This window comes from Cydia splendana, chromosome 7 (assembly GCF_910591565.1).
Source record: "Cydia splendana chromosome 7, ilCydSple1.2, whole genome shotgun sequence".
NCBI lineage: Eukaryota > Metazoa > Arthropoda > Insecta > Lepidoptera > Tortricidae > Cydia > Cydia splendana.
This window is the reverse complement of record NC_085966.1, coordinates 22,597,316-22,617,768: the sequence shown is the minus strand read 5'-3', so window position 1 is coordinate 22,617,768 and position 20,453 is coordinate 22,597,316. Positions and strand designations below refer to the sequence as shown.

General features: G+C 35.3%; 1 protein-coding gene across 1 annotated transcript; it reads right to left on the bottom strand.

The window, feature by feature from the left end:
* Positions 1 to 5,935: 5,935 nt before the first annotated feature.
* Positions 5,936 to 13,355, bottom strand: LOC134792546 (uncharacterized). The gene is made up of 7 exons (XM_063763813.1): positions 13,287 to 13,355; positions 12,719 to 12,951; positions 11,528 to 11,724; positions 10,854 to 11,102; positions 7,190 to 7,373; positions 6,538 to 6,710; positions 5,936 to 6,120 (listed from the first exon to the last, which is right to left on the bottom strand). The coding sequence occupies exons 2-7, from the start codon at positions 12,948 to 12,950 to the stop codon at positions 5,959 to 5,961; spliced, it is 1,197 nt and encodes a 398-aa protein (XP_063619883.1). The 5' UTR covers position 12,951; positions 13,287 to 13,355; the 3' UTR covers positions 5,936 to 5,958.
* Positions 13,356 to 20,453: the final 7,098 nt, after the last annotated feature.

The window sequence follows — 20,453 nt, the reverse complement described above, 5'->3', positions numbered from 1 at the left end:
TAAAATGTGAAGCTTGGTCTCATGGAGGACGATTCTTGGTATGGTTTTGAAGTGGTTTTGATGCGACCGTGCGATCATCTTAATGATTGGGCGCATCTCACGCGAGACTTTCACTTCATTTTGCATACACCAATTAGCGTGAGGGATTTTTAAGGTCGTATCAAAATAATATCAAAACGGTAACTAAATTTTGAAATATAAATCGGACCGCAAATACTTAAAATTTGCTACTCTGGTCTCAGTAAAAGTAACTGTGTAAATAAACACGTTAATGTTGTAGACTTAAATTAAAACTTAAAATAATATAAATTCTGTGGTACTTAATTGTATTTATTTAAATGGCGGCCCTGCTCTCAAACATGAATCAACGAATCTTTAGAAGTTTTCCTTTCTTACGGCCCGATTCGAACTTTAAGATACGTCAAAATATTACGCGTAATATTGTACGTATCTTAAAGTTTGAATCGGGCCGCTAGTTTCGAACATAATATCGTAGCTTTAAAACACATTTAACATTTCGCAACTGTTTGAAAGCATTATTAAATCTTTCAGATCTCTTCAAAATCCTTTCGTTCTTCGGCCAAAAACACACTAAAGAGCACTCCAAACGAAACACAGGCCGCAAAAAATGATAAAAACAATCCCAACAGCAAAAGGCGAAAATCTGAAAAGTGTGGAAAATTGTCGAAATAGACGGAATGTTATTGCGTTGACTTGCGAAGAGTCGAACATAGAAGATTTATGAAAGAAGAGACGCTTTACAGATAGATTTTCATGCATTGACCCGCCTGTTGCTATCTCTATTGCACGCGCATCATTATATTGCTGTCTAGCTCGCACAGTGACATTGACAACTCCACTCTCACTCTCTCTCTGTAACTCTTTATATTTATCACTAGCTATTTTACATTCAAATTATACTGCTGTGTGGTATGCAGAAATGCAGGGTAACGATATGCCAAATGAATTTATGAAAATTAGACATGGTACTTGTTGTCATTTTTTTCTACCAAGCCAACTAAACCTTTTAAGGTTTCGATTGAAGTTTTCCCTTGTAAATAAAGTTTTGTTTCCATACGATTTTTTAATGGCATTTGCCCTTGATCAAAATGTGTAGAGTTAGACCAAGATAAGTCTACAGCGATTTTGATAGCACACGCAGTGTAAGTGTTATTTATACGTCATAATTTCATAGAAGTTTGACGTTTCAAAAAACACTTGCACTGCGTGTGCTATCAACATCGTTGTAGACTTATCTTGGTCTAACTCTAGAAACCATAGGTAAACTATAATTATTTTGCGTTAGCGCCCTCTTAAATGAGAAATTAGCAGTAAACTGGTTTACATTATAACTCTTCTCACCAAAGCTCATCGGGAACAGTACGGCCTGTGGAAACGCCCAAACGCCGCTGCAGGCTCGATGCATTATGTAGTAGACTTTTCGACGGCTGCACCGCCATACTCGTACAATAGACCGTTTTATAAACATTTTTGTAGAAAACGCAAAACGTTGCAGCCGGAAGTTTATATTTTTAATTGTCTGTCAGGTCAGTTCGAATGTACACTGACATCTAAGTAAATCGTCTTAATGGTTATTTAACTATCGTGCGTCTCGCTCGCGCCAATATATGCACGGACAAGTAAAAGCAAAATGCTCGATAACTAATTTACATCATTGAGATCATTTTGATGTCAGAGTACGTTCGAATTGACCTGTGTGTCAATATTTGTAATCTAGGAGCCCGAATCTAATTTTAACAACTTTTTATGGTTTTGATCTTATTTTGGAGATCGCTCGCGCTGATTGGTGCATGCGAAATGAAGTGAAAGTCCGTCAAGGTCGTATTAAAACAACTTCAAACAAGTCAACTTCTTCTTTAGTTGAAAAAAAAACTTCAAAACCATAACCGTAGGTACGAGTATTTATGTACTTTGACAAATGTTTTTGGATTTATATATTTTTTTAAATACCTAGTAATGTCGTTTCTGCTTTTGATTTTGTCGTCTTCGCTTTCATATTAAAATAAATTGTAATAAACATCGAGCATCCAGTCCAATTACAAAGTAATAAATGCTCCTTCCATTTTTAGAAAGCATTTTAATTTCCTAATTGAAGACCCTTCGCAAATAACTTAATAAACTTGAAAAAATATTCATTTCCAACAATTATGTTAATGATGCTCTTTCTGACCCTATTTAAGTAAAGGCTTAAGTTCAAAGTCCAATTTGAGTAATTTATAAAGGGCAGGTTTCAAATGTCCACTTATCTTTATAAGGAAAATGTAATTTTATGGAAATAAAGTCTGTTATATTTCGGTAAATAATGATTTGTTTGTTATTTATCTGTAGGTATTTATTTAATAGCGTACAAAAGTAAATTTACAAGATAATCACAAGCAAACATTTATCCTAGTGAATTTGGAATAAAGAAAATTTACTAATAAAATGTGCTCGATAAAAAATAAATAGGTAATGTAAGTACCTAACCTTTGTTGTCGTTCGGGGCATAATATCGAATAATGATATAGAAACATCAAACTTTTAATGATTGTGACGAATTTCGCATATTCTCGAAAAAAAAAGCATACAAAAACATTTCAATTAAAATATTGTTATGGTCCCCATTATCAGAATATAATGACAATAAAGAGGGCCCAAATATTGACGGGAGAGACAGGGACAGAGTCATCCTGCGTTTAATTAAGGCTCCCCAATGTAAGTAAAATAAATCAAACGTGGCCCTTCCCGTTTTAACATTATTTTGTGCCGACAGGATAGTGTGATGCAGTAGGTGAAGGCGGTATTGAAGCTGTATTAATAATGTCTATATTTTGGCAAGATGGTAAAACAGTGTCAATTTGGTGGATGCTTACCACTTTCGCCCAAATTAACATAATTAGAAGTCTTGATAAATTCCGAAGTTTTCGTGGCTTATAGATTTTTGGTTACTAACAGCCCAATTCGAATGTACACTGACATGAGAATGATATTTGAATCATATTATTCAGTTCTGTTACCGTCCGCCTTGTCCGTGCCTATACATGTACGGACAAGTATATGAGTGAAATGCACGATAACAAAATAACATGACATGATGCAAATATCATTCTGATGTCAGTGTAAGTTCGAATAGGCCTGTTATCCAATGTTGTTAAATTAAATCCGCCCAAGAACTTGCATTGTACATCGATACAAACGACTCCTCCATTAAACATCATATTAATAGAAATTTCATAGGAATTTAAAAAATAGCTACCTACTAATATGACAAGGATTCAATTCATTTATGCTATTTAGGTCAGTCGTAAACCTACATTAATTTCAGAAAATTGTTACACTTCTGTTTCCTATCAAACTGTGACCCGGCCCTTAAGACCTGCGCAATTTTTTCCACCTCACGAGAGTGATAAATGGTCTACGTGAAAAGGAGGATTCTTTTCGAACTTGGCCTATTCTTGAATATTCGCTCGACAAAAACTTGTATTATGTTTATTAGGGACTAGATTTTCCTTTCCGACGCCATCAGTATTGATTCTCAATTGTATGAAGGTTTTTGTTGTTTGTTGGAGTCCAATTCAGATTTATAAATTTGTTTTGGTTTTGAGCGGGTTCTGTACGACCTTGAAGATAGTCTTGGTGATTTGCGCGTATCTCACGTATGACCTTATTTATTTATGCAGGGTGACCTTTAGCCATTGGACAAACCCTGAAATCCCACGTAGGGTTACTTCTCAGAAATGCTCTAACGGTAATATTTTTTTTAATTAGAACAAAAGAAAAAAAAATTTTGAAACAAAAGTTATTTCCAATAATCGGATTTCCAACAAAAAGAAACATACTGTATTAATCATTGGCAGTGCTTTTGACAATTTGTTTGAAAATGTGCGGCAATGATGACATTTGTCAAAAGTCAGAATCTTATTAATGTCATAAATCAAAAAGATAATCAAAACGGTCGAAGAAGGTTTCATACTATTTATTACCTCAGGAGCTGCTTACACATACAGGTTGCTCCAAAGTAAAAAAAATCGTAATTTGTTAATTTCTTCGTAACCGCTACACCGATTGTTATGATACTTTGCATACTGGTTCTAAATACCCTAATGCATATGTACATTTCGGCTTTGTCCAATGGCTAGGGAAACCCTGTATATACTCGTATATATTTTTAGGTCTGACGTTTCGATAGTCTCAATTTATTACCACACAATTAAATTAACATAAAACATTAATTTTTAAGCTTATTTAATAAGCTTAAAAAAATATTTTAATCTTTATTGCATAATACATGAACGTACAAATGGCGGACTTAATGCCTTAAGGCATTCCCTACCAGTCAACCAATGGGTTGAACATGAAAGATCTTCTCTTCATTTTGCATGCACGAATCAGCGTGAGCGATCTTCAAAATCACAACAAATTGTAATCTAAATCGGGATCCTGATCGCCATGTAAATAAATATCTTGTGATTATTTTCATGTTTTCTTTTTTCACAATTTTATTGTCTTTCTTTTGTGTTGAAAGGATGATGAATGTGACACGTATTTATTTGTTTAATTTTTACTCTTTTAAATGTTGACGTATTATTTATTTCACTTCTGTACGTAAAATTGACTGGTTATGCGATCTTATTTTACGCTTCACAAGAGGATAACGATAATTGATTATTACGCGGTATTGAAGAATATCTAGGGTTTACTTTGACACAGATATTTGAAATATTATTTTTATTCATAACAATGACCCTTCGAGCAACACGGAAGGGAGGCGGCATTCGCACTATTTCCCCTCTGCCGAGGTACAAGATTAGCGCGTCAATCTAATCTAGCGCGGGTAATAAAACTAGTTGCACTTGGATTTTTCACTAGACCGAGTCCAGACGCGCGCGTGAACACTGCTGCACAAAAATGCCTGTTTGCTCGGTTTTTTGTCATAAAAAGAGGTCGGGGACATCAAATTTTTAAAAAGAAAGTGTTACATTTCACATGTAATATTTTTTTTTACATATCATACGTTTAATTACATTCAAACACAATTATTATATTTTAGTCTCATGTAATTGTTGGATTTATCGATTTTGCTCGCTCAGTACAGATTGCGGATCGGTCGAGCGACAAATCCGACTTCTCATCTCTCAGAATACAATAACATACGTCAACGAAAATGTGTTAGTGTGCGTGTTGTGACACTTGTCACTCGTCAGTACACAAAAAGAGATCGAGGTTTGCAAGATTTGTCTTTGACGTGTGTCATTTTCTATGTATTTGTGTCGTCATTACAGATTGAATTTTGTATGTAAGTGTGTGAGAAGTGCGACTGTGTGCACCTTTCCCCCCGCGAAAAATGGCAGAAAGATTTGTACGGTGAGATATCGCTTGGGAGGGGTCCCTTCCGATGTGTCGGAAGCCGGCGTTGCTCGAAGCAATGACCCAGTAATTAAACAAAATTCCAGTAAAGTCATAACTTTTATTAACAATAATAGCAATAAATTACCAACTAGATATTAACAACAGCTCAAGTTTATATTGGGAAATTTAAGCTTTAATGAAGATTTATCTTCGAAATGTGGTAATCCTTTAAATTTTAACAAGATCAGATTTCAATTCAGACTCATTGGAAGTTTGTATGAAGATAAATTCAGTCATGATAATAGTAGGTACATAATAAGATATTATATTCAGTTTTATTTTACCTAATAGGTATAACCATTATATATCATAAAAAACAACAAAAATTTAATACTTTTTATGTTCGCGCAAGAAGTAGGTCATAAATTATTGTTTTTCCTTTGTTATTATTATCGTAATTCTTTGTACACATTCAAAGATAAAATAATTTGGACATTGGCTCTTTATTTCTTGTATATTTTTACAATAAAATTCATGTATACCATATTTCGTCCATCTAGAGCCATACTTGTTAATACTTAAATCGATATTGTCTTCAAAATTTTCAGTTTAAGAGGCGTTGAGACTGCTTTTGCCTTCATTTTCTTTTTCTATTTCTTTAGCTTCAGCTTCTAGCACAGCCTTTGCTTCTTCAGTTCCTTCTAGAGGAGCCGTTCCATGGTAGGTCTCTTCTGTGTACACTCTGTTAGGTTTCCTAATAGTTCCATGTAACTACAACAAAAACATTAGCTACAACAATTTTACATATCGTACTAAATTAACCCATACTATATGCTCATTGGATCGTTAATTCGTCAAATTGGACCCCCTGGTAAAAACTCACTCTTGCTCATTAAAATTAGTAGGAGACGAGTAGAGCTCGTAACTTCAAAGAGTTTAGGCTAAAAACTAATAATGGGTTAAAACAAATCATTGTAATTATTTTTCAACTACAACAACAAAATAAAAATCGGCCTTTTATGGAACTCCAGGATTCGCCTCAATATTTTCTATTAATGATATTTTTGCTCCGATTTCTGAACAGAAAACACATACATATTAACATAACAAGCTAGTGTTCTTTATCAAGAACATTGTACAGGTCAACGGCAAATTCTGTGATTGTTTATTTGCGATCCGTGAACTTACCCTATCCCAAAATTGGATGTTAAAGGCAAAGTTGACGTGCGTGAACTCGTGGTGCTGGTCGTGGAAGGAGGCGTCGGGCTGCCAGGGCTGCCACCACTGCGCCTTGAAGTCGATGCCGGAGTGGTCGATGATGCCGTGGTAGAAGGAGTAGAGAGCCACCGCATAGAACGGAACTGGAATTAGAAATTTTCAAGATGGTAAGATAATTGTTATCCGGTTTCTTTCTTGCTGACAGAAAGAAACAAGAAAATGATTTGCACGCTTTTTGAGGGAGAAGGATAAATTATAAGTCCTCCAACATATCACCCAAGCTACATATTAATTTAAAAGCCGTCACTGCTTCTTGTCAATCTTTATTGTAGTTATTTCTAATATTACAAACATGATATTTTTAATTTAAGAACTTTTAACTCTCTAATTACTTATAAAGTACGGTACATTGGTCTTCAAGGGTGCTGTATTCGTATATAGTGCCGGACTCATTACTCCCGATTCTGATTTTAATGATTTGTTCTGGAACTACATTACAATTCATATCCATAAATATTTTAGGTCTAGAAATGTCACTGTTAAACACACTGTTAAAATCATAAGCATAAATAAGTTCGATGATGATAATGATGCTGGTATATTTAATCAAGTTTAAACTTACTCCAGTGCACAGGGAATGTGAACAGCGGCAAGCACAACGTCAACTGGAGATGCAGAATCTCTACAGGGTGGATAGCGGTGACGGAGAACGCAGTGGGCTGCTTGTACTTGTGGTGTAGCTTGTGGAAGTTCTTGTACAGCCACGGGGTGTGGTACAGGCGGTGCATGATGTAGGTTGTGTAGTCCTGGAAAAAGTTATGTTTAGATTAGAAATGGTGTTTTATGACCAGCAGTTAACTGAAAACCACTTGGTTAGGTCTTCTGGCTGATAATGATGATGTTTTTGTCAGTGAAGCTATAATTTTTTCCAGCTGTTTTACGTAAAAACTAGGTATAATAAAGGTGTTTCAATATTACTTAGTGTCTTAATCTTTTAACGGTCTAAGCGGCTGAATTTATGTGAGAGTAATGTTAGATTAGGAATCTATCAAGATATCTGTCGAACGTTAAAGCATTGCAAGCAAGCAGTAGGTACCGTAAAATCAGGTAGGTAACTATAGTTCAATTTTTAACGTTGATTATCAATGAGCCTTTTTGATTTGTACTCGTTACATTTATTTTGTTGCTAATATATAAAAAAAGATATACTAATGTTTATTCTATATTAGGATACTCATTATAATTTGATAAATATACAGGGTGACCTTAGCCATTGGACAAACCCTGAAATCCCACGTAGGGTTACTTCTCAGAAATGCTCTAACGGTATTTTTTTTTAATTAGAACAAAAGATAAAAAAATAAATTATCCAACAAAAGTTATTTCCAATAATCGACAACAAAAAGAAATACACTGTATTAATCATTGGCAGTGCTTTTGACAATTTGTATGAAAATGTGCGGCAATGATGACATTTGTCAAAAGTCAAAATCTTGTTAATGTCATAAATAAAAAAGATAATCAAAATGTCGAAGAAGGTTTCATACTATTTGTTACCTCAGGAGCTACTAACACATACAGGTTGCTCCAAAGTAAAAAATCGTAATTTGTTAATATCTTCGTAACCGCAACACCGATTGTTATGATACTTTGTATACTGGTTCTAAGTACCCTAATGCATTATGTACATTTCGGCTTTGTTCAATGGCTAGGGACACCCTGTGTATGCATATTTTGCTGGAACTTGCAGCTTGTTAATACTCATTAATAGTAGGTAAGCCAGTTAATTACATCAACAAGTGGGCTTAGTTTTAATCACTTTATCATAGGTCAACCTTAAAACTTGGTACACTCGTATCATTAACAAACAAAACTATATCCCACAGCTTATGTACTAAATAAAGCAAATGGTTGATATAAACCATGTTTATATTTATTTAACCCTTAATCAAATATCGGGAAATTATTTCCCACTTCATTCTAATTTACGAAATATTTTTTATCTTTTTAATGGCAGCACTCAGCGATACCAACAATGCATAGATAAAATCTTAGTAACATTTTGAATTTGAAAAATGGCAACACTTTTCTAATGGCCGCTATTTGTGACCATACGTCAAGTTCAATGTCAGTTGTCGTGATTTTTTTTGCAATAACAACAATTTTTTTAGTGTTCTGAGGTTAAGTGCGAAAAGAAATCTGGTAAGTGCATACACTGAATACTATCATAAACAAGACTTATTTTCCCTGAGTTTTGCTTGAAAAGAATTGTGACAACGATATGATTTAGCCTAGATTTTAAGGTTTTAGTAAGTGGGAAATTATTTTCCATTGTTTGTTCCTGAACTTACGATTTACAAAAAATTGGTAGGTTTTTATCAAGTGGGAAATTATGTCCCAGTGTTTGTTCTCCACCTAAATTTTAATTTGTTTCCACGTATAAAAATATATACCCGTTTGTCTGTTACACAAAGAAATCTGTGCCTGTTTTTGTTTTCCCTTTCTTTTATTTATTTCTTTGATTTTTGAGGATAACGTTAAAAAATCATACTTGAATTCCAAGCAAAGCCGGGGGCAGCTACTAACTGGTAAAAAGTTCGTAACCGTATCGGACAATGGGAAACTATTTCCCACTTCATTAAAATTTTGCTTTTCCGTAACGGATAACGGGAAATTATTTCCCACCGCAAAACCCCCCTTTCCCCCCCTCATTAATTTTTATTAAATATATTTTTTCGTAATCTACGCACCCAAATTACCTAGAAACCATTCTCAGTTTTCAAAAATCTCATAAAAAGTGTTCCGTTTGATTAAGGGTTAAATACACAAGAATAATAATTAGTGTCCGACCGAAGGTTCGGTTTCGGTTTCGGCCAGTTTCGGCCAAAAAATCATGTTTCGGCTGTAGTTTCGGTTTCGGCCAAAAAACGGCCGAAGCTTTCGGCCGGGCCGAAACTTACGAAATGGTACTTCGGACAAAGACCAAAAGTTGGGGAATAAGTAGGACAACAATATTAATTCATATCTACATACATATACTGATTCATGTATAGGTACAGAAATTAATTGGTTTATTATAAAACACAATTCCACTAATGAGAGCGCCACTGGACGGTCGACGCAGTCTTAAGAGGCTGTCAATACTTATAACGCGCACACTGTCTAATTGTATCGGAGTGAATGAGATAGCACTGTCGCACGTAGCCGTTGGCCGAGTATCAGCTCGGCCCGAGTCGAACGATGTCTTTTTCGCTCTTATTCAGTCATTTTTCTATCTACCTCTAATGGAAAATTTTAAGCGAGGCTAAAGGCTACGCTCAACTAGGGCCGCAAAGTTGATTTTCTCAATAGTTAATATTTTGCGAAGCTGAACAGCTGACTATTGATTAAAATGAAGAAAAAACCCTTAAAAGTGTCCCCAGTACAGTTTCTCATACGAATGCTCGACCTTAGCCTCACTTTTTACCTCAATTTACCATTGGTGTTCCACATGTCCTCTACTTCAGCTTAGCCTTTGGCCTCGCTGCGCCATGCTCGGCCTGCGGTCTCGCTTTTTAATACAATGTACATTGGTTGGAGTCTGTGCTTAACTACTTATCCTGAAGCCTGAAGCACGGCTTTGACTTCGCATGAAAGTTCGCCTCACTGGGGCACTTCGGACTTTTAGGCCCAGGTGTAGATCGGTACCCGGCCTTGCGATATTGTTAACAAAAAATTTCGCGCTCGCTGCGCTCGCGTTTTTGGTTGCTTTTTTGGTTGACCCTGTATCTACATGTTAGCTTGACTGCTGAATGAATAGAGTTAGACAAAGAAGATTCTGGAATGATTTTGATAGCATACGCAGTGCTACTAGTGCAAATGTTATTTATACGTCATCATTTCATAGAAGTTTTGACGTTTAAAGTAACACTTGCACTGCATGTCTTATCAAAATCGTTGCAGAATTATCTTGGTCTAACTCTAGTAATTTTCTTAAAAAACTGCTTAAGTAACATCAATTTCAAGGACATTGGGTGTTGACAGCCCCATAATATGTGTGTAAAAGCGGTTTTATGAGATTTTTTCAACGATTTTAACAAGTCTACAAAAGTTTCGGTTTCGGCCGAAACTAGAGCCAAAGCCGAACATTCGGTTTCGGTTTCGGTTTCGGCAAAAAAACATGTTTCGGTCGGACACTAATAATAATATGATTTAGAATTTAGATCAATAACAATGAGATGCATTAAATCGAATATTAAATCATCTTATAATTTAATTATGTATTGCTATTTAACTATAGTACTCACATTAATAATAAATATCACAGGGATCTGTAGCCAGAACCACCACCAACCATACTCGTCATACTGATAGTAGACGGTAGAAGGATTTCCATTCAGGATGTACGTGGCCAGAAAAGCAGAGAAGGTACCAGTGACGATGAGAGACAGACAGCCAACCATGATTTCGTGCCGCTCCAGCTCTGGGCTCAGCCACTTGTTGGGTTGGATTTTCCATTCTTGAGCGCGGTCCCGTCGTCTAACATAGAAATACCACTGTAAATGAAAGCAAGTTATCGTCTGTAATTTCGTTTTTGGTGGGAACTTATCGGTAGCTACATTTCTCTGGACAGTCATCTCAACAAGACAATTATAATGAGGTTGCATTATTGGACAAGTTCAGTTTCCACGTTCAGATTAGATTAAGGCGGCTGTGACATTGCATTGTCACCAAAAATAGGACAGGATTAATCGGAAACTGCAAAATGATTAAAATCTATTTCGCAAAATTTAATTTCAGCTAGCCGCAGGTATTGGAACAGGAGAAGCTAAACATAAGCTTTTAAAATACCTACCTACCTAATATAGGTACATGATTTTAAAATAATAAAGTATCCGTCTTATAAAAAATTGGGTAAGTACCTAAGTTGTTTCTAGTAACGTATAAAAATAGCCCTCGTGTTTCTAAATAATAAACTTACATGCAAAAATCCTCCTATAAGGAAGTACATCGAAAACGACACGGTATGCGCCGCTAGGAAGATCACACCAAAGTTCTCCATCTTGAGGTTTCTCTCAGTAAAGAGGCTAAAGAAATCTTGAACCGTCGCGTTCTTGTCTTCTGTGTAGGTCCCGGTCATCTGCTTCAGCGCTGTTACGAGGATGACTACCCATTCTCCTGAAATGTTCAAAATACAATTTTAATTTGTAAGAACGATAGAAAAAAGGAAAATATAATTATAGACGTTGAACCGTAGAACACACAAAACAACAGCACAAGTGCCTAAATGCGAAGGCCAAAGGCTGAGCTCCGCGTATTAGGACTGATGGGCCGAAGTGTCCGTCCGACAGATGCATGGTTCCTGCAACTTCAATAAGTATCCTAATTGCGAACGCTGAAGGCCAAGCACTGCGTAGGATCAAAGGCCCGAAGTGTCCAGGAGAGGCGCACCTGATACACGAGGCCCAAGGCCGACACGCAGGAGATGTTTAACTTTACTATAATTTGACGTTTTTATAGGTAGCCTTTTTAAGTAAATGCACAACTTTACTGTGCATATAATCCAAAGGCTATGTTATTTACATTAACGAAATGACGTACTGCTGTTGCATAAACAATTATAAACTGTCCTTATTATTACTTAACCAAGATTGTGAAATTCTTTGTCTGAAAATAATTTTCCTTATTTCAATGCACATGATACATAATTATCAGTTAGACAAATATTTTAAATATTTTTTTAGCGAACAACGATTAGCAAGCGAGATAAGTGATCATCAATCATTTGTGTCACGATTACATTTGATTACTGTCACCAACTCAAGCTATCTACTTTAGAGTCGTAATTCATTTAATTCACAATTATTTAATTATTACCACCATAATTTATGCAATACTGATAAAAAGGGTTGGATTCTTTTTTGAATGATATATTTAAGTGCAAAAACAAAGATATTTAAAGATAATACGTTAGGTCAAATAAATAAATCCTAAATAAGTGGACGTGACGTAATCTAAATTCGTGTAAAACTTTTTCTCCAAAGCCCTATGTCTTAACTATTTTTTGGAAAAGTTATTCTATGCTAGCCATTAGGCTAGATTAAGTTTGTTTTGTAATACTTCAAAAGCCTTAAGAAAGTTTTGAAAGCACACGTTACTCATGTTAACTTACCTCTTAATGTAGCGCCTAATGTAAAAACCGCAAAAGTAGCGATTATAGTGCTAATAAAATCTGGTATTCTTTCAAAAAATTTCTCCAACGGTTCAGAATATTTCTCGATCCACCTGACTCCATCAGTTAGGGGGTCCCAGTATCTTCTTGTTGGTTCTGTTTCTTGATCATTCTGTTTATCTGCCTTTTCTTTTGGTTTTTCAGCTGTCCTTTGTCGGACTTTTGCTGTCATTCTGAAATTATTGTTTTGAAATATAATTATAAAGCCACCATTATAAAGAAGTGCAATAATTCTCACATTCTAAGGATAATGACGAACGGGAAACCACTTGAGCTGGGTAAAAAATTCAACTCAAATATGTGATTGAAAATAAACAATCGTGTCAAAATATTCGGGATGATAAAATACATATTTTAAAATTTAGATCTTGAAGATTCTTGTAATTTAAAAACTACTTCATGAACTAAACGTCAGAAATTTTTGGTAAGTACCTTCAAATATGAATGCGAAATGATTATTAAATATGTCAGTAATAATTATTGTGTTTAGAACACGAGAAATACTTACTTGTTTTAATTTATTAGCACTGATTAGATTAACACGTCTTTTTTGCACAGATTGTCGGGTGTTAATGACGACTATACTTATAATTACTGAATGTCAAAGATTAAAAGTATTTTCAATTATTATTTTATCGGTCACGCACACAAGTATTTAGGTCTGTAATTACATATTGAAAAGATATCCGGATACATACCTATTACCTATATTATAATTTATTTCCACGATAATTTAATTAATATTGGTGCATTTTTCAAATGTAAGAATGAGGAAAGTAAATTGTGAGTTAAAGGAGGTATGGCCAAAATTGACGATGACGATGCGCGCGCAGCTTTTATGACTCAAGAAGTTTCATACCTCCCGTGGTTTGCGAAGAACAACTGAAGTTTTATGCGAAATATGGTAAGAATGGGCAACACGCAACAACAACAATCAACAACAAGCTTCATCTTTGACATAGAAAGCTCGGATTCGGATAAATATAACAAATTAAGATAGGTACATAATCTGTACTTATGAACAAAAATAAATACAAATTATGTGAAGGGTACACGGAAAGAACATGTCTAGTCACTCTGACAACATTTTGAGTTATCGCGGTTTGAAAGGAACGATGTACATAATTAACCATATTAATTTCGTGTATAGGTGTTTTTAAAGTAAGAAAAAAAGGAGTTATATTTATGATTACACAGGTAATACGAAATTGTTACTAATAGTTCATTGAGAGCTCTACATTTTGAGATTAAAATCTCATTTTTCAAAAAAATGGACTAGACATGTTCTTTCCGTGTACCCTTCATGTATCTTAATTTTACTATATTGATAAATACATATAATATATCTATTGAATACGAGTAGAACTTTCAACTAACTAATGCAATTACGAAGGCCATAATTGGAGTTTCCGGGAAAACCAACACTCATATTATAATGAAAATTCTGTGTATTAAATTTAGTTAACTTGTCGTATGTGTTATAAACTCATTTGCTTAGTCAAGGGAAACGAAACTCATGGGAAGGGGAAGGAGAATTTATGTTTCATGTGTAATTAAACAATGTAGGGTACATTTATAGCATATTGAAAGCGTTCCAAGTAAAGGGGTGGTGCTTTGAATTAAATAAGATTCGGCTGGTTTTTTTATGTATTAAGTAATAGTGATAATAACACTCTAATATTTGTCTTCGGTTACCGCGATAGTTACTCATGAAATAAAACTATGAATACGGATTATATGGGGCAGCACGGGAGCCTCCTGTTTATTGGCGCGAAGTGTAAATGTCCAGTTTAAGTTTCCAATGTAGCCCACAAAATGACAGGACCTACAATACACAAGAAATCATACGTGAATTGTAGAGTACAGCATTTACTTTGGCGTGTAGTGACAATGTCACAGTCAATGTATAGTTTATGTTGCCGATTCAGGCCACAAGATGGCAGATCCTCCAAAGCACACGGTCCCTATTGTTTACGTGAGTTTCGTCACGTTACGACAATGCTTTTGACGTGCTTAGTGAGTCATAAATGTTATTATCCACGTCACTTCCATAGATATAGCGATTGATACGATACTATAAAAATGCTCATTATTCCATACCTATAGAAGAAAATGATCAAAGTCCGTTATCAATGTTGCAATGCATTGAAAATGAGGTTTGGCAAAAGGGTTCCCTAATTTCCAAGTACAATATTAACATAATAATTTTACCAGAAAATATGTACCTATATTAAATTATCATAATATTCATAATTATATAGCTGCGTAAAAATAGTTTTAAAGCAAAATTATAAATAATCTGAAATACCCTAACTTTGCCAGCCGTCCCCATCTTCACTTAATGTTAAGTATATTTAATTCTAATGATTATGCCAAAACTAATCTAAAATGTTAAATATAGGTATTGGCAAACATATGTACCCTAGTAAATTAGCTTTTATTACATAACTTGTACTAAAAATCTATTTGCATTATGTGACTGTTTGTGTTCTAAATGAAAAAAAAAAATCGCCTTTAGCATTGAATCGTCTATCGTCCCGGAATGCTGAACTGACCCTCCAGTCCGAGACACCTGCAATCCAATAAATACTGGTCGGGAGTGAGAAGAAGAACCAAACCGAATATTTGCATCGTGCCCAGTGCAAGGGAGGTAGATAAATAGTATAAATAAATATACCTACGATGGGATGGTGACAGCGATTAAGTTGCGTTCATTGATCTAAGGTTTATAGTCTAGCGGCTCGGCTAGACTCTAGTCTATTAAGTTGTTGTAATTTTCGCGTGGGTAGTCCAATCACTGGGGTTGTCCAATTACTGGTCCATCATTCTCGTCAGGCACGGACTCAGACCCCGATTCCAACTTACATCATCATTCATCATTTCAGCCTATATACATCCCACTGCTGGGCACAGGCCTCCTCTCATGCGCGAGAGGGCTTGGGCTATAGTCCCCACGCTAGCCCAATGCGGATTGGAGACTTCACATACACCTTTGAATTTCTTCGCAGATGTATGCAGGTTTCCTCACGATGTTTTCCTTCACCGAAAAGCTAGTGGTAAATATCAAATGATATTTCGTACATAAGTCCCGAAAAACTCATTGGTACGAGCCAGGATTTGAACCCGCGACCTCCGGATTGAAAGTCGGACGTCATATCCACTCGGCTACCACCGCTCATACCAACTTACATAGTGACATCAAAATGATGATGTCAGTCACTCGTGGTGCGTCTCGCTTGCGCCATGCAATACAACCTGCAATATTCTTAATTTTAATGTCTATCGGTGGACCTTATGTCTTTTGTAATAAGGTTTACGAACTGTCAGTTAATAGTGTGGGCGATAGAACGAGGAAAATTCACGCGCGACTGATTATCATTTTAATGTAACAATGTAAGTTGGAATTGGCCTCTCAGGATACTGAGTTTGTGCCGTTTAATAATTTCGTAATTTCGTGATTAAGTTTCCTTCAAAGAGTTCACTGTATTTTTGTCGCGTATGGGGGGATTCGTGAAAAAAAAAACAGAATAGTAGTATTTATGCTTTCGTAATTTCTTACTCGTCTGCCTCTACCTGTCTGGTGCCACTTCTGAAGACCGTAACTTCGAGGGTGCAAAAACCATTAATGTCAAGATTAATAATACCTATCTTTGATACAATTTTGGTTTTACTACTTTATCCTGCACGGATAATATGATGGTCGTTCTTGTCTACGTGACAGCGTGATAAAACGGTGTCGTCGCTTCGTCACTTTCTATCCCACGGTGTTAAACAGTGACAGTTATATTATCACGTGGATAAAGATGGATAAAGCTATCCATAATACGCCGGCTGTACAAGATTAGATACCTACATAAATGACAGGGGTTATCACGTCACGTAATCGGCCAATAAAATCAACAGAGAGAACAGGTGCGAGATTGTGTAACTTATCTTTAATATGCTTATTTATCTGATTATAGAAGATTAACTAGTAACTATTAGCAAATTAGTGTTCTACTTAAGGTTATGACTATAAGGTTATAACACCTACACTATTTAAATATTTGAAACATCTCAAATATCACCTTAAGATAATGTATTAGGTACTTACAGTCAGCAGCAGAAGTTGCTAAGCTGGCGCGGTGTTCAAAATTACCTTGACGTGCAATTCTCTTAACAATAAAGTCGCGTCAAGATAATTTTGAACACCTCACCCGCTTTTACAAATGTTAAATCGGTCAAATCCATGTAAACTAATTAATTTTAACGCCATCTAGGATTCGAAGCAAGAACTAACGAGCACTGTAACAGACGTTAGTGCGACCTGGGTTTGATTTGAAACATCATGTCTATTTCCTTTTTAAGTATTTTGGTAGATGGCGCTGTATGTCATACTTTGGGAAAATAAATATTTTTGTATAAAAAAAACTTTATAATAAGTAGATTAGTAGATAAATAGGAATAATGTGATATAAAAATAATAGTGTTGGTTTTCTCGTAAAATATTATGAAACTGCGCGTTCTTCTGTGATTTAAATTTAAGGTTCTTTAGGTACAAGTTGGCTTTCCACTAGCGTGAATTGTGCAAAGTTGTTTGCTGGGAAATCCACAGATGGCGCTGTAATCAAATCTTAGAAATAATAATACATACAATACATCGTATTTATCGTAATTAATCAGGAATATATTTTGCTATAGTCCTACCAAGTGCTACGCAGAAATTTAAAAGACAGTCATAATATTTTATGTTTTTAAAACGAAATATGTTTCATGAAATAAAAAATATATTTGGTCGTTAAATATTGGAACAAGTTTTATTTACGTATTTATAAATCGGATTTGCATAGGTATACTGTGTGTTACTGACCATGGGGCTTTAAGTCCAGGGCTCGATTCTACTCGCTAAACTGAGCTACTTTTATACTATGGCACCAACCCCGAAATCCCGAAAAAAAATTTTCTTTTTCATACATTTTGGCTGATCAGATGTCGACGTTTTCTATGGAAAAGCCAAAAATTTTTCCCCGATTTTAGGGTTGGTCCCATAGTAAAAGTAGCTCAGTTTAGCGAGTAAAATCAAGCCCTGGATTTAAAGCCCCATGGTCAGACACACCATACTTAGATAATTGCTTGCAAGTTTTATTATTTTTAAAATATGGCATATTGATTGTACCGTTCCCTCTGAATATCACATAGGGGTCGATTTCAACAATTTGATTTTCAAGCATACCCTGCGGCGTTTCGACAAAGCTTGTGGTTTTTTAAAAGAATTTAAAAATGTTACATTAATTTACTAACTACAACAACCTCGTCTGATCCTGTAGCAGTTACAGCTAATGTAAACTTTAACCTGACGATATTAGGTTCATTTTAGATTTGTATAAATTTAAGAATTACGAGTTTAAAATTATTTACTGTGGTTTGCTCAGTGAACCGCGTTACGCAACGGGGAGCCATTTTAATTAAAGGCATTATAAAAGAGTTTCTCATAATAGGTAAACTTTTAAAGTAGGTAGTATTATGTACTTATAGCTATGTATGTTTATCGTGTAACTAGTAAGGGCAATGTTTTTGTATCAACTTTTTATACACGTACTTTATAAGTATATTACAAAGGTACCTACCTAACAGTGAAGTGTAAAAATATGGGTGCAATCATTTGAAAACTAAGTACCTACCCAAGGTCGTTTTGTTAGTATGTAGGTACCTGTGTTTTTTTTTTAATGTATTAAGTATCTGATGAAGTGACCTGATAGGCCTAAAATTTAGACGAATATTAAATTAGAAACGATTTCTTGGTAACTCCAGAGACTCTTTTAAGGGGTCCACTGATTAACAGTCTGCCGGACGGTATCGGCCTGTCAGTTAGAACAAAATTGACAGTTCCGAACAACTGACGGGCCGATACCGTCCGGCGGACTGTTAATCAGTGGGCCCCTTTAGTGACGCCAGAGATGTGAAAAGTGTTGGTCTAAAAGTTCATTCGCCCTTCCTTGTACCAGCTCAGATTCAGACCCTCACCGCTGTGACACCCGCGCCGCGTCGTTAGGGAGCAATCCGGATAATACCTATATTACGTGACACAATACCTCTTTGTTTCGGTCGTGTGGCGACGACGCGCGTGATCCTGACACCCGCTGGCTTCCAGATAGTGATGGGTCGCTTTGAAATATACAACATCGATATGTCACAATTATTCGTAAAATAAACATACCTAGAGCTCCACAATCTTGAAAAAAATATCAAAAACTGAATAGACAAAAAATACCGAACCTGCTCATAACATTTCACAAGAATCTCGCGCTTCGCGCTCGTTCGGTCGAACTTATGTCATGTCCTTTTCAGCGATGCAGGTCAGAACCAGAACGTTTTTCTACTCATTTAAAACTAGACACGGCTTTTCTTTCATTGTTTTGAGATTACTATTAAAGCCAGGTAAAACTATTAAACATCCAACCATCTAGAAGGTTGCAAATTCTTTTCATTTTTTGATGTATTTAATCTCAAAAATAATATTTCTAATGAGTGCCAAGCGTATATAATATAGCAAGCTTATGTAAAATAAAAATAAATATCGTGTCATTTTCGGCCGCATCAATAATTGAATTTAAACTGTTGTGAGACATACAAACATTGAATAATTTTGCGAGTGACTAAAAACAAGTGAGTCTAAACTGTAAAATTATTCAAAGCATCAATAATATCACAACATTGTGTTTACAGTTCAATACCTCTTACTTATTACTCAATACCTCTCACTAGGGTTTAGTAGGTAAGTTTAAGTGCAAGCACAATATTCATGAGTATTTATTTGAAAATCAATACTACACCTAAGTCGACTCGTAAAGCATTCCATAATACATAATAGTGTTACAATTAGAAAACATCAATATAAACTACAACAGGCCTTGTGTGGTGACGATTGTCATGAAACAACTACTTAACGGCGCGATTCGGGAAATGAATTAGAGATGCACTAGATATGAAATAGTAAAGATATGTGACGTTCCACGGCAAAAGGTACCATTGCCCCGGCTAAATATTGGAACGTAAACGCCAGCTGCCATAAGGTACCTTTTGCCGTGGAACGTCACATATCTGTACGTCACGTGAGTCACGTCACATTTCCCGATTCGCGCCGTAACTTTCTCTCGAATTCCCAGCCGCATCCCTAGTGCCAACGTCGGCTGACCGCGCCGCCCCCTGAATTTAACTGATTGCTTTTCTATTAGAGCCTGGAGCGAGGGTCCAACAACTTTGTTTGGAGATTGCTACACTTGTATCTTGTACAATTCTATAAATTAATAAAGGAACTGTGATTTGTTGCTACTAGAGGAAACTATTATATTTTAGGTAAATAATTGTAAACAGTTTCATTTTACATATATATTCATGACCAATCCTTACACATATGTACTTTTAATATAAATAAAAATTTGACGTCCCAAACAGTGAAATAGGTTTACCATCGAATATCTAAATTACACGTGCTATTGCTCAAATTGCAAGAGCGATAGAAAATCAGATAATAAAACTTCGATTTTTTTATATTCGACTTAAAACATGTAAGTAGTACTTATATCTAGAGTGTAATACAAATAGTATAATACAATATATAAAACACAACGAAAAATTATTGATCTTCTTCATGCCGTAATTGATAATATTACAATTAATTTTATTATGCATTAAA